Here is a 15395-nt window from a genome sequence, read left to right on the forward strand (position 1 = left end):
AAATGATCTACTTTGATACATAATGAATTTTACCAACACAGATGAACTTTCAAGTAAAGTACAACACTTCTCTTGTTGTATTATGTTGCATGCAGTACGTATACCTGCTGTGAAGTTGTTAGTACTCTACAGATAGAGCTGATAGTATCTTACAGGGCTCAAAATGCTCCTTGCAACCTGTAACTTACAAAATATATTCTACATTCCAATTTTGTAGAGTAAAAAAAATGGAGATAGATGAAAACAATTTACTGAAAAGGGAAAAAGTTTCAAGGGGTTTTATTGGAAACTTGCAATATTTCCGGTATTCTTCATCATTAAAAATGTATTTAAAGCCCAGATCTTATTCTTATCTTTCTTCATATTCTGTACCAATATTGTGACTTTGTACTCTTTCCAGCCGACCATGCCTGCAGAAATAGCCAGTGTCAGGACATCTGCCTGTTGGCAGGGAGTAAGGACACTAAAGTCTGCAGATGTCGACCTGGGTTCTCTCTGAAGCCTGATGGAAAATGTGAAGGTAAGATTGCTATGAAATGTCAGCATTTTGTTACAGTAGTTGTTTCAAGTTGAAATTATTTGTGTTTTTTTTGTCACAGTTTTAAAAAAGTTACTAAGGTGAGAGAAATCTGACATGTAATTCTTTTTTTTGCATCAATTGGTATGAGTTACATTCAGGTCGAACTCTGTATTTTGTTTTTCATTGACATGCATTAACTAACATTAATATTTTGATTCTTTCACTGATTATAAAATAAGTGGGATGATGTCTTTTTAAAGTTTAAAATCTAAAAAGAAAGGATACCATCATTAAGTTAAGAATCTAATAAAAAAAACACATGAAAAACTCTACTCTTTTGTATCATTGATTCTGATATCTTTTTTCACAAAATGTCTTATGGTAGTTAAGGAAAGAACGAATATTACTTTTGTTGTGATAAAAAGTAGGAATTCCTTATGCTAATTGAGATACCATTTTTTTTCCAGCCTCCACAGACGAGACGTTCCTGATCTACAGTAAGAGTCGTCCCGGCGTCATCAAGGGAATCTCGCTCACTCCCGATGACTACACCGACAAGATGGTTCCCATTGAACACCTGGATAACCCACGCGCCTTCGACTTCCACGCCGCTGACTCCTACATCTACTTCTCCGACCCGACTCAGTTCAGGATCGGTCGTCAAAAAATAACCGGCGAGGGCCACCAGATACTGGTCAACTCCAGTAAGTTGTTGCATTTCTCTCTCCTGTACTTGTCTGTGGTAGTAAATGGCAGTAAGGCCACACCAATTTAATTTCTTGCTTTATGGATTTTTTGGGTAAGATTTTAGCATGAGGACATCATTTAAACAGAAGGCTGGGGTGAAAACTTGCACCTGACCCTGTTCACTACCTGATACTGTGTGCACCAAAGTACAAACTTTCCTCTGAGATTCTGTTTTCCCGTTGATTTTCCAATCCAGCATTTAAAAAAAAATCTGTTAACCAAGAAATTAAATTGGTGTGGCCTAAGGGTAAAGGAACAAAATTGAACTTGCAGTGTAAAAGAAAGTGTGTCCAAATGGTAGAACATAAAAGGTGAAAAAAATGATCTTAGCGAGACTGCAAACTTCTATTTCAATTAGACTTTTGTTAGATTCTATGGTAGATAGCAAGCTTAAGTTCATACTTTAAAATCTTAGTCTAGAAATAGGTGTTGCGTTTTGGCATGTTTCACATGTTTTGGTCATACAAAAAGAGGTAGTAGTAGTACTACTGGTAGTAGTAGTATCCATAATTTTATTCTACTGCTGCTGGGGTCCCTGACACTGGTGGCAGTAGTGGGCTTTGGTCTCTATCGGTCAGTTTTTACCAGTTTGAATGCTAATGAAAGCCTGCAAGAAAGAGCCATGTTTGCAGTGGGTTTTCTGGTGTGCTGGTTGCAGATTTGCAGTATCTATCTTTAGAAGCAGAGTGTGGGGAAGGCAACGTCCATTTTAAACTTAGTATCCTAGAACTGACCATCCTTGTTCCTTGCAGCGTTTTACAATGAGGACGGTGATTACGTGAAGGGTGGTAAGTTTGACGTGTCTGGCGTTTTTGAGTGACGAGCTGCTCATCTTCGTTTTAACCTTCACTGGTGTCTTTGTTCTTCGTTTGTTTCTTTCAGACAAAATGCTCTCATTGCCTTGGTCTTGACTTTGTTTCCTTTAGGGTTGATACATGTACATGAAAAATTATTTCAAGGACGAACTGTCTTACATGTCATTGAAATTTCAATTTTAATTGTTCTGTGAGAACAAAAAAGCAGAAACAGAAACTATTTCCAAGATGTAAAATATATAACACAGGAAATTACTTTTGGAAAATGCTGAATGTTATATTAAATTTTACATTTGGTTCTTCATCTCACTGTGTGTCTTCACATGGCTTTGCTTTTTGGCACTGTCTTTGTTTTTAAACCAAGTCAAAATTGTTTCAAGAAAGGAGAGGTTCAGTCTTAGTAGGAAAGGTTTGGCCTTAGCCTGGCATCCACCGTATTCTAGCTCTGTTTGCTCCTCAAATCGCTTTAAGAATAGTCAGGCATCTGTTTATAGAGAAATGTTTCGCATTTGAATATGTGCCTAACATACATGTATACTGTGAGTGCAGAAATGTTTGCAGTGGTTTTATGTTAGCGGCGTTTCACCGCAAACTTTAAACCACCGCGAACATTTTTGTCCAATACTGTAGAGGTATGTGACTATAGCGCTGACGCAAACTTAAAACCACCGCAAACACTTAGCACGGAATGAAAACCATGCGAACTTAAATGCATTTACAGTATAGACTAGTAGACCTCTGAATAGGTCTGAGTCGTACAGTCCTGGCAACGGTATGAACAACTAGCATTTGAAAATTTGTTCCCTGTAAGTTACACTCTGCCTCTGAAAAATATCATACCATCAAATTAATGCAGGATAAACGTTTCAATGGGGACGGGGGCCAGACTATTGTGCGAAAAAGTGATCAGAGGAGCAAACAGTAGATAGATATATAATCAGAAGGATTCCAGGCTACTTCAGCTTGACTTCATCTCAGTTTCCACGTTGTGTTTTGTAGGTGCTGGTCCTAACTTTCCGTTCTGTCTGCAGGGAATGCTGTGTACTTAGTTTGCTTTTTTTGTTACAACCTGGACCATTATTCAACATGTGAACTCTCCTTCGTTTGAAAAGGATGAAAAAGATCCTAAAAGGTGTAAGGAAAAATTTGTAAAGAAATAGTTTGAATGCTATTATGGCTTTCCCCATTAATACCAGGGTCACATTTCCATACCGCGGTCTGGCCGGGCTTTTTGTGGAAACAAAAAAATAAAATAAACAATACCGTGAAATATGCACAAATTATTTTCATGACTTACATTTTGTGTTTTGTTATCTTTTCTATCACCCTTTTTGGTCTCTCAGGCTGGTTTGGAAATATGATATCATAATTATGGCATTAGACATCACTGGAGAGCACAACAGATTACGAATGACCCAGGTTGTACAAAATATGAACTCCAACCTTAATTTCAGCTCTAAGGTTGGCGTACAGTGCTACGTTTTTTATTGGTGTGCTTGTAGGTCGAGTGCCAAAGTTTCAGTGTGTGACCTGTGTGTGACCTGCCACTGTCTTTGGTTTGCGGTGGTGAAATTTTGGATTGACACTAACAAGTTTTAGTCATGATGACGACTGATTTCCAGGGCTGGAAATACTTGAACCTGAAAACTGTAGTTTGCAGAAAATTCTCGATTGCAGGAAATTTTCTAGATTCTAGATTGCAGGAAGATTTTGTAGATTGTAGGAAAATTTTGTAGATTGCAGGAAATCTTTGTAGATTGCAGGAACATTTTGAAGATCGTGGGGAAAATTTGTAGATTCCAGGAAGATTTTGTAGATTGCAGGAAAATTTTGTAGATTGCAGGAAAACTTTGTAGATTGCAGGAAAATTTTCTAGATTGCAAGAAAATTCTCTAGATTGCAGAGAAATTTTCTAGACTGCAGCAAATTTTTCTAGATTGCAGGAAAATTTTGTAGATTGCAAGAAATTTATTTAGATTGCAAGAAAATTTTTTGGATTGCAGGAAATTTTTTTAGATCGCAGCAAAAATTTATAGATTGCAGGCATCTATTTTAGATTGCAGCAAAATGTTGAAAACTTGCAATACTGCAGATAACAGGAAAAAAGGATTTTGAGCCCTGATGTTTATAAACTGTGTCCATGCTGTTGCTAGAATACCATTTCAATATTCATATTTGTTTGAAGCATTATGCATTTCAGAGACCCTTAAATATTCTTTCTTGCAGGCATCTCAAGATTTCCTTGCTCCCAGTAGAGCAAACTTAAAGTGGCTTCTCTAGTCCATGTCGCTTTTTTCTGACATGTATGATTTTCTACCATCTGCTTAACTTGCTGTAATTTAAGTCTCCAGTGATGGAATTGGGTGGTTTTAAAGGAGCATTCCACTCTAGAAGCGGGTATTATTTTCTGATAGATTACATTTTTTGGGATACAAATGCACCTGACTTTTTGCTAAATTACCTCAGCTGTCTTTTCGACAATAATCCTTTTCTAAATCCATGTACCCCCATACGGACCCACTTCTATGTCCTTGCATGCATGGCCAACTCTGGGCACAATTTCTCGCTAACGGTAGACGTGATAAGCTTAACGAGGAAGGTACACAAAAAGACTATCGCTTCTAGGAATACAGAGATATTAGATAAGGTACTTTTCTGTGAAACATCGAACTCTGGCATTGTTGGAAGAGTCCTCGGGGTATTCAAGAATTTGATTGCTATAATGTTCGCCCTGCGTTCAGGCTTTAACTTAATAGGTAAATATAAAAAACAAACTGGATTCAAGTATAACAATTTAGTCTCTGATGAATTATAATACACGCTTCTAGAGTGGAATGCTCCTTTAAAGGTCCCTTTAGCTATACGATGTTAAAGGAGTTATAATGAGTGATGTGCTAAAATGATTTGATTTTTCAGGTTTGAATAACTGTGAAGGGATTGCGGTTGACTGGATTGGAGGCAACTTGTACTGGACTGACGACGGTTTAAACACGCTCAGCGTATCTCGTCTCGACGGGACCCATCGCCAGACGCTGATCACGGGCAACATGACACACCCCAGGTCAATTGTTGTGGATCCTACCGCTGGGTACGTTAAAATTACTTCATCTTGCTGGCTTATGCTTCGGTCAAATTTGCACCGGTGCCCATTGGGGGTGTAGACCAAAGCCACAGTGCCACTAATTGGCCCAGTGGACTGCTGGATCAGGGTTACAAAAAAATGTACCTCTCAGTGTTCTCATGATTAGCTTATGACGTCTATTTGTTACCGGATCCCTGGTTGATTTTAACTTGATTTTGAAAACATCCCGGGCCCGGCTGTGCCTGAATATAGCCCAGTGCCTGACAGTGAAAAAAAAAAAAAAAACAGCCCCATTTTTTAATATTGACCGAAGCATTTACATGTATCCTTAGGCCAGTAGAAGCATGTCATCAATTAGATATGTTCCAATACCCTTTGTAGGAGTATTATCGTGAAATGCAATTTTACTTGTGAATTAGGGCTTTACCATTATCAAATAAATTATGTTAAAGGTTGAGGCCAAGACTTTTTTTACCCCTATTGAACTTCCCAGACATTGGATTAATGTTCACGACCCCTCTCCACTTGAAACAGTTATTATGTCCTCTTAACAAAATTTAGAAATTTCAATTTTAGTTGTTAGCAAATTGTTTATTTTTCAATGAATTGATATCCTTAGAATATTCACAAAATAAAATGAATATACTGCAGTTGGAGCAGATTTTTCAAGTTGAATATAATTGCATTTCAGTTTTTAACCTTCTTCCTGCTGCTTTACCTCATAAAGAATACAAATTTGTGGTAAATGGCTACCTTAGCAGGCCCAAGGTTGAAGTTACAGCCTTTATCTTGCAGAATGATGTATTGGTCAGACTGGGTGGATGACATCAGCGACGAGAGGTTTGCGAAGATCGAGCAGGCGTGGATGGACGGAACCAACCGTAAGGACCTGATCAACCGGGTGAACACCCCCATCCTGTGGCCCAATGGACTAGCCCTGGACTACACCAACCACAGACTCTACTGGGCCGACGCCTTCTACGACAAGATCATGAGGGTGGATCTGGTTAAAGGGGATGTACAGGTCAGTATCTCATGTTCACATGTAGTTCACTGTATGATTGACAACCATTTTGCTGTCATAACCTTTGGTAGTCTGTGTAATGCAAGCTCTGCTATCCTAGGGGCTGACCAGTGTTGGGCGGCCGCTATAAGCGGAGTTCAGTCAGGCTAGACCTTTGGCAGTTGATTCCAAACTCAAAATTGTTTCAGACTTGAAGGAAAGTACTGCAAACATGCACTTAAAAGCTATCCTAAAACGTTCAATAATTATCTTGCTATCTAACGGTGACTTCGGAATGATTAGAAGTAGTTTTGCTATCATTTTGCATAACAGGTATTTAGAATCCAAATGACTCCATCTGAAATACTGTTTAGGTCAAAACCCATAGTATTCAGACTCTTCTAGGAGGTTTTGAGACTTAAACAGAGTGAGAGTAAACAATTTAGTAAGTCAAAATGACTAGGAAAAATTGCTGAATTTCCGGCTACCAAACCAACCCTAACAAAATCTTCCTACCCTATCCAAGTAGTTGTGCAAATTTTCTAACAGACTTCCTGAATTTCACACTCTATTAACAGATTAAGGTTTGATGATTGACACATTAAAGAATGTGCAGTACACATTGTACTTCTTTGTTTAGTTTATCGATATGTACTTTTGCTTGCTTTGCTACAATGTATCTATAAAAAAGAGTGGTGAAAAACCAGTGTCTTGATACGTTCTGATTTACATTGTTGAACTGTATTAAATTTTGTTTGATCATGATCTCTACGGCCAAATTCTAAGAAAAAAAGAAAGACAAAAAGAAGACAATCCCTACCTACGGGCACTATTTTTTCTGGACTATAAACGGAAACACAGCATTTTTTTCATAGGTATAAGATATTTATGATTACATTTTTTCTTTCCCAGACTGTGTACAAAGGAGACGTTCTTATCCATCCCTTTGGCCTGGCCCTGCATGAGAACCACCTGTTCTGGACGGAGTTCCGTACGGGGGAGATCAAGATGTTGGACCTGAACAACAACGGCAGCATCACACACATCAAGTCTGATCAGGCACCGCTCTTCGAGATCAGGGTCTACAGTAAGAGTCTGCAAACTGGTAAGTTGTCAAGTCTGAGTCCATTTCGTATCTGTTTTGTATAACTTTGTGCAAAGTATACCAGCTTGGTTCTCCAGTTCTTCTCTTTAGTCACTGACAAAAGACAGTGGATGCTGTCTGAAATGTCTGACTGTTTCAAGATTTATCCAGCTTCTTGTGATAATGAGTAACGTTTTATTTGGCATACCAGCTTGAATTGATTGGAAATTACAACAAGTATCATGTTCAATTTTTGGGACATTGGTTCAGCAGGAAAATGATCTTTCTGCCTACAATGTGACTTTTAATCAAGTGTATCGACACAATGGCTATAAACTTTTAATATCTTACATACAAGGGCCTAGGATATTGAAGTATAGATTTAATAGTAATGCACATCTCAAATACCTGTAAAACTATAAACGTTGCCTGGTAGATGAAAATTGATAATCAGTACTGTTACAAGAAAGCATGATATCATGGCCTTACAGGGTATTTCTACTTGTCTATATTCCTTGATATTGTAATTTGTATGACTTCCAAGCCTATAATTAGTTAATTAGGATTGCTAAGTCTTGATGAGGTTTTAATTTTGTTTTCCAGGTACGAATGCTTGTGCGTCAAACGACAACGTGTGCCCGTCTCTCTGTCTCATCACTCCTGGGAACAAGGCTGTGTGTGGCTGTCCTGATGGACAACAGGTCATGGAGGACGGCAAGAACTGTGAAGGTGAGGTCTTAGACAGGCTCTACGCTTTGTCTAGTCTTGTGTTTTTTTAAACTGTTGTACTAGACATCGTAGTCTTCTTTTCTCGTTGGCTCAGGCTTTTTTGTGAGTATAAGAAATAAAATGAAGTCTTACTTCAAAAGTGTACTATGGTCTACAAGACTGAGGTAGAATTCTGTAGTAGACTTCATCTCATTTCACCTTACTCTCACAAAAAAATTTAGAGTACGAGAGAAGTAGACTATAATGTCTAGTATAGGAATGGTGCAAAACACAAGTGTAAAGACAGCGTACACAACACAACAGAATAGAACAGAATGTTTTGGACAGAATGAATGGAATAGAATTGAACAGAGCATAGCAGAACAAAATAGAACAGAGCAGCTCAGAATGTACTAGGCAGATTAAAGTGGAACAGAACTTGATAGAAAGTATACTGAAAAGAAAACAGCAGTATGGAGCAGAACATGACATTTTTATTCCACATTGGAATCAGAATCCTCTGTTTCTTTGTCGTTTAACTTTTTGAAAAAGAAAAGAAAGCCCAGTCTTTGAAGTATGAAATCACTGTACGTCATGCACATGCACATGCACATGCACATGCACATGCACATGCACATGCACAATGTCATGCACATGCACATGCACATGTACATGCACATGCACAATGTCATGCACATGCACATGCACAATGTCATGCACATGCACATGCACATGCACATGCACATGCACAATGTCATGCACATGCACATGCACATGCACACGCACACGCACACACATACACACACAGACACATGTACACACACATACACATACACACACACACACACACACACACACATGCACACACACACACACACACACACACACACACACACACACACACACACACACACACACACACACACAATTAATAAAGTTCATTTACGAATTCTAATTCTTGGATTTTTTTTCTTCTACAGCCATTGCAAACTACACGTCTTCGCCCCAGTGCAGCGCCACAGAGTTTGCGTGTGCGAGTGGACAGTGTATCCCTGAGCGCTGGAAGTGTGATGGGGACAGGGACTGTCATGATGGCTCCGATGAAATGCCTGCTGCCTGCAGTAAGTACTGGAAGATCTAACCTCTATTAACATAAATTCACTGGCTTACATAAATCCGCCACTTTGAAAAACAGTGGGTTTGAGAGATATCTAGAGCAGCATCCCCGGGTATGCACAGGAGTGGGGGACATTGGGTTGGAGATCTGTTTGGATGTATCTTTTCAGGGTGGCGGAGTTATGTGTACCCTGGTGGAATTTTGTTTAGATGTGAACCTAACACTCAAAAAAACTCTTGGAGTTGGTTTAATATTTGTTTCACATATTAAAACCACCATTAGGAGTAACACACCAGTTTTGTACAGTAGGTACAAACTGCCTAGAACCAGACTGTAAGGTTTTATCCACTCACACTGGGATAGACCCCTACTCTTTACAATAGGTGCAGTGGGATATTTAACATGTTCAAGGTGTGTCTCTCCTCAAACACCAGACCTCTGGCTTTACCTCCCATCCAAAAGAACGTCCCTAACCAAAGCTATATATATAGTTACTTAATTTAAGACTGTTGTAAAATAGATGTTATGTGTGTTTCCCAATTGCACAACATTGGGCCCTGCTCGGGATTTGAACCCAGAACCTTTAGATTCTACCTTGTCTTAATCAATAACCCTAACCACAGAACACCTTGCCGTCTAGACAAACTTACCACCTGTGGATTTTGGAGTTGTTCAGAATTACAATGTATTTATTGTCTATTCCAGCCGGCCACACGTGCCAGCCAAACCAGTTCAGGTGCAACAGCAGTCGTTGCATCCCGGACCGCTGGGTCTGTGATGGGGACAAGGACTGTGGGGAGACTGGGGAGGATGAAATCGGCTGTAACGGTGGGTCAGGCTTTTAACTAGGATTTATAGACAAGGAGTCCAAAAATTGGGGTGGGGGGATCAATCGGAACCACACTCATCTCTGTCAAAAAGGCCAATGCAAAAACAAAGAGCAGTGGATGCACTTCAACATTATCTTTTAAGCCAATAGTGTAATGCTTGTCGATAATTTCTGTTTCATAAAGGATCAACTTGAAATCAGGGCTAGCTAAATTTATTAAGCATAACCCCTCTTTCCTCATCGTTTTATTTATGATAATATCGAATGAATGAATAAGGGTTAACAAGTAATACAGGTATTCACATGGTTTTATTATTCAATATTTTACAGTAAAACAAACAAACAGCCTTGCAGGTAACCAATGGTAACCTGAATTGCGCTGGAGGTTACAATTAAATATATACATTGAAAGAGAGAGATTTAGTCCGATAGTTTAAAATCGCAATTTCTATTGTATAATTAATTTCATCTGTTCGTTTACAGACTGAATTATTATCTTCAACCAAGATTGCATAATTCATTTAATACAAACGGTAGTAATATATCGATAAACTACATACATAAAATCAATTCCTACATTTTGTTCATTTATATGAAGGACACATTATTAAAACATTAATAACATGGTGCATAAAACTTGATAAACGAGAAGGTCTTCAGGTGTTTAGATGACATTAAGTGTACAGTTCATTCAGAATGTTGGTCATGTATGGGATGGGGCTTCTTTTGTACCTGTCCGTTCGGGTTTTGATTATGTCGAGAAGTTGTGATGACCGTGTTGATCTACCGCTGATGTCGCCGCGGTATGGAGTTAGCCAGTCTCTAAAAGTCTCTGAATGCAGCAGGCGTTTGGCAAAGTTCAAGCACAGCTGGCGGCGTCGGCTATCTTAAGTAGGTAGATCGAGGACTTGGCATGCCTCGGTGTAAGATGAGTAAGCGGGTCCAAGTATTGTCCGGCAAGCCCTTTTCTGTATTGTCTCAATCCTCGCCTGTTGTTTCTTTGTAATACCCGGATGCCAAGTAGAAGAATTTCTGTACGTAAATAATGACAAGTTAGAGTTCTTACTACAATGTATGTTCAAGATCTTTTATCGTACCATTCTTTGCAATGTTATGCTCTAAGAAATTTAAATATCTTTCCACTAAAATAGACATTCGGTGCTTGACAGTTGGGATTTCTTTACTACATAATATTATATACACTGCAATATTATTTTGCCTACTTGAAAATGAATGATCTGTTTCCTCCAGAGCGGACTTGCGGTCCCGGCCAGTTTCATTGTAACAGTAGCCGGTGTATCCCCGAGATGTGGGTGTGTGATCGGGACAACGACTGTGGAGACGGGTCGGATGAACCCAGCAGTTGTTGTAAGTCAGCCAGTTGGTTCTTTAGGAACACAGTGTACTGTAGAGTCAATTTTAGTACTATGCGCATTACAACTCTGATCTTAAGCCCCGGTTACACATAGCCGAACATGGCCTCCCGACCTTCCCCTAACCATGGTTTTGAGTGATTCGGTAGCTAGATTTGCTCAGCACCGTGGTTGGCTGGTGTCTGTTGCGGCCAGCTGGTGTTCTACTAACGGCAGTGGAATGTTTTGACATTTTCTCTGGCTTTGAAATTTTGAAAAAATTTGGCTGTGAACGAGAGCTGGAATGGATTGGCTGGTGGTTGGCTGGTAGTTGGGAGTAAGTCAGTAGTGGTCAGGGTTTGTTTGGGAGTCAAATTTGACTAAAACTGGTCAGACTGCTCCCATCATACATGTACCACCAACCTTGTTTGGCAGGTGTTTGAAAGCCAGGTTCAGCTATGTGTAACACGGGCTTAAGATTATGTTTCTCCATATCTTTTCCTAGCAGTATAGACCATTACAACGTGTATAACCACACTTAATTTATGTAAGTCTTAAAATTAAGAATTTAGAACAAAAAATGAGTAGTCTGAAATGATCTTATAGTGTATTAATTTGTTACATTCATTTCAAACACAAACTTGAAACACAATAGACTGTATTTCATAACTGCACATTTTCATGTAGACAGTAGAAGAATAGAGAAATGATAAATTGTATAGAATAGAAATACACGCACATTGTTTGACTCTTGAAGGTTAGACCAGGAAATGTTATTGGTGCCAAAATGAAAAAAAGAATAATATTGGTTCAAATTTCTCCGATAGCTCTGCATTTTCTCATGAACTTCTAAACCCTTGGTGAACACAAATGTGATTCTTCCTGGTCCAGCCTCTAAGTTTCAGCAGTGGTTCACTCAAACCTTACACTAAGACTTTTGTGCTCTCTCTGTCTTGTTCCCTACAGCATACTCAGGTGAAGGATTGGGATAAGTTTGTGTTATTTTCTCACTAACTCACTGAGTTTTTCCCTTAGCCACCCTGTGAATAAGAGAGATTCTAGAAAAATTCCCTAGTACTTGAAAAAGGAATGGTGACTGTTAAGTGGGAGGTAGTCCAACACCGAAATTTATATTTACGGCAAATTTCTCATTGGCAAAATCAAATAGTGGAGTATTAGACGTTGTTTGCAACATTAATAAGCAATTTTAGGGTCCGAAAATTGGATGTTGAAGGTCAATTGATTTTAATGTCTATACATGATTAGTTGAAACAACACTATCACAATGTATAGTGACATCCATGATGCAAAAATATGACTTCGTTGTGATGTGAGAACTCACTGAAAATCGTCGTGGAGTTTTTTGTAGGCTCGTAAAACTAAGAGGATCATTGTACAGCTCGTTTTTGCACGGTTTTAAAATGCTTTAAGAGTGAAGTTATTACGCAAATGTGCTAAACAGTGGTAGTAAATGTCACTACCATAAAGATTTCAGAATTATTTTATTTCCATTTTTTGGCCCTAATATTGCTTTCAAATTGATTGCCTTTAACAGAGCAATTCTCAACATTTAGGCTATTTTATCATGAAATTTGGAATGGTCCTCAATAGACACATTTGTTTCAGACTATCTATTATAATTGCATTAATTTTGAACTCCTGTGTTGGACTACCAAGTCATGTTTTGAAAATCTATAATACAAAATGTAGATCAGTTGTCTTCCTGGGTTGGTGAATTGGTTGTGTTGTGGTGTACCTTTCCTTGGTAACACTTGTTTCTGCCTGGTTTCTGATTTGAAGAATTTGGTGGACCTTTTACTCTAGTCTGTATACATAGAAGCCATTGAGTGTTGTGATTATATTTGGTATAATTATGTTCACCCCCTACTACATGTGTTGTATGTGTTTGCTTTATAAAATCACAGTGGTGCTATGGTGTTGGGTTTGTGGATAACTTGTGTGGATTTTGGGTTGAGTTTGATGTGTTTAAACCATTTGCACTGTTTTTATGATTTATGATTATTGGGTTATCAGGTTTGTGATTTTCTTTAGATGTTACTTGCAAATTGGTTGAGTACAATTTTATTACCATACTTAGAAATATATGTACACAACCTAGCTCACTTTTTGTTAACTTCATTGAGTAGTACAGATTGAACATGTAGCAACAATGACTTTCTGAAATGTCTGTAAAGTCATTGATTTATTAGTCAGAGTATCACTATCGTCTTGTAGTCACAGTAGCGTGCCTTTGCACGTACAATAGGCCATGTTGATTTGATCATGATATTATGGATAATATCAACATGGCCTTAAGTATGAAGAAAAGGGTGCATTTTTTAATGAGACAACATTATGAACATGTGAGTAGTTTGGCAAAATCCTATTGAAAGAAAATTTGATTACAAACTACCACATGTACAATGCTTTATCTGGCTTGAGATGGCTGGTTTCAAGCAGTGTACATGTAGGATAGCGTCTGATTTTTTTGTATGGTTGTTTGTCCCACAGCACACCCCAGCTGTGATCCCACCCAGTTCCAGTGTGACAATGGACGCTGTATCTCTCCAAGCTGGAGATGTGACACAGGTACAAGTCTTAACTATCTAGCCAGAGTATAAGTCTTAAGAGTAATAATTCCTTTTTTTTTCAACTTTACAGTAAATGAGCTGCTTATTTATAACTTGGAACCAAACTATATGTATCAGAAGAACTGTTGGAATCAAGAATTTAATACAAACAGCAAGTCTGAAATACATAATTGTAAAAATATTAGGGTAGAATTATATTTGTGAAGATTAGTCATCCAGGTCAGCAATAGAGTAAATAAAATTTAATCTTTACAAAGATTAAATGTTGTAAAGATTAAATTTTATTACTCTATTAGAGTAGAGATTTTACATATACACAGGTTTTGCTTTTTACACATTTTGTACAATCTTTATTGACAAAACAAGAGTGCTGTGACTTTTGTAATGTATACTACAACAATGCAATCCTACAAACAAACAAGTGGGTACAGATGGATTAACCTATAGACATACAATCATATTGAATAAATCAACATGTTGAGTTTTATGTCTTAACAGACTGCGGTCCCCCCCCCCCCCCACCCACCCCTTATTTTAAAAGCAATGCAGGTGGTTACATATATGTTACCGTGGACTAGTCTATTTTTGGTTGATCAAAGTCAGTATCTGTGACACTTCTTGATCTGATATGGTTTTTAGACAACGACTGTACTGACAACTCTGATGAGAAAGACTGTACATACTCCTGTAACAACGATACGCAGCACAAGTGTCTGGACACTGGACGGTGCATCTCCAAACGCTGGGTCTGTGACGGAGACTACGACTGCCAGGACCACAGTGACGAACCTGAATCGTGCGGTAAGACAAAATTCTATTTCAGTTTAGTCAATAAAAGAATTTGAACCACACAAACTGGTTTCATCAAAAGGGGGATTTTGGTCACAAACTGTCTATGTCATCTCGCATGTCCGTAAAAACTGAAATGCGTTCAAACATCCCTGAACGCATTCTGTTCTTTACTGATGTGTGCGATGATATAGACAGTTTTTAAGCAAAATCCCCCCCATGATGAAACCAGTTTGTGTGGTTCAAATTTGTCTATTGTGCCATGGGTTTCCCAATTATTTCTACATGATGTTCATTCTGCTCTTGATAAAATATAAAGTCTGCCAAAATTCTACAAGCTAATTTTCGTGGTATGTAGGTGCAAAGTTCAAATAAGCCGGCTTTTATGTTACTCTAGATCTTAAGGGCTTCAGTTCTTATGATGGAATGTTAAGCCTATATGGGCCATGTTGCAATGTTTATTATATTTGTTGATAAAAGCCATTAAAGTTTCCACAGGCTTGTAAATTTTGTATATTGAACATACAAAATATACATTGATAGCATCACCACTTACAAGTCTTTCTAGATTGAGAAATTAACACAAAAGTTCATCTGTATCGATAGCTAAAACTTTGTCAGATCTGTTCCGAAACATGAGATACAGTACATTGCATTTCTGACCGTCCTACTACTACAATCTACATCAAAGATCAAAGCACTTCTTGTTGTGTTAGAAGAAACTTTTAGCCTTGTGCCATCTTCTTCTTCCTAATACC

General features: G+C 38.2%; 1 protein-coding gene across 1 annotated transcript in view; it reads left to right on the top strand.

The window, feature by feature from the left end:
- The window catches only part of LOC136421283 (low-density lipoprotein receptor-related protein 1-like), a 128650-nt gene that overhangs the window by 38025 nt on the left and 75230 nt on the right, over positions 1–15395 (top strand). Inside the window, exons 12-23 of the mRNA XM_066408513.1 lie at positions 401–520; positions 988–1224; positions 2020–2055; positions 4999–5170; positions 5960–6188; positions 7080–7272; positions 7855–7980; positions 8940–9080; positions 9782–9904; positions 11157–11273; positions 13769–13846; positions 14488–14649. Of these exons, the coding sequence (XP_066264610.1) occupies positions 401–520; positions 988–1224; positions 2020–2055; positions 4999–5170; positions 5960–6188; positions 7080–7272; positions 7855–7980; positions 8940–9080; positions 9782–9904; positions 11157–11273; positions 13769–13846; positions 14488–14649 (1734 nt within the window). The remainder of the gene's footprint in view (positions 1–400; positions 521–987; positions 1225–2019; positions 2056–4998; positions 5171–5959; positions 6189–7079; positions 7273–7854; positions 7981–8939; positions 9081–9781; positions 9905–11156; positions 11274–13768; positions 13847–14487; positions 14650–15395) is intronic.

The sequence above is a fragment of the Branchiostoma lanceolatum genome, chromosome 15 (genome assembly GCF_035083965.1).
Source record: "Branchiostoma lanceolatum isolate klBraLanc5 chromosome 15, klBraLanc5.hap2, whole genome shotgun sequence".
In the NCBI taxonomy this organism is placed as follows: domain Eukaryota; kingdom Metazoa; phylum Chordata; class Leptocardii; order Amphioxiformes; family Branchiostomatidae; genus Branchiostoma; species Branchiostoma lanceolatum.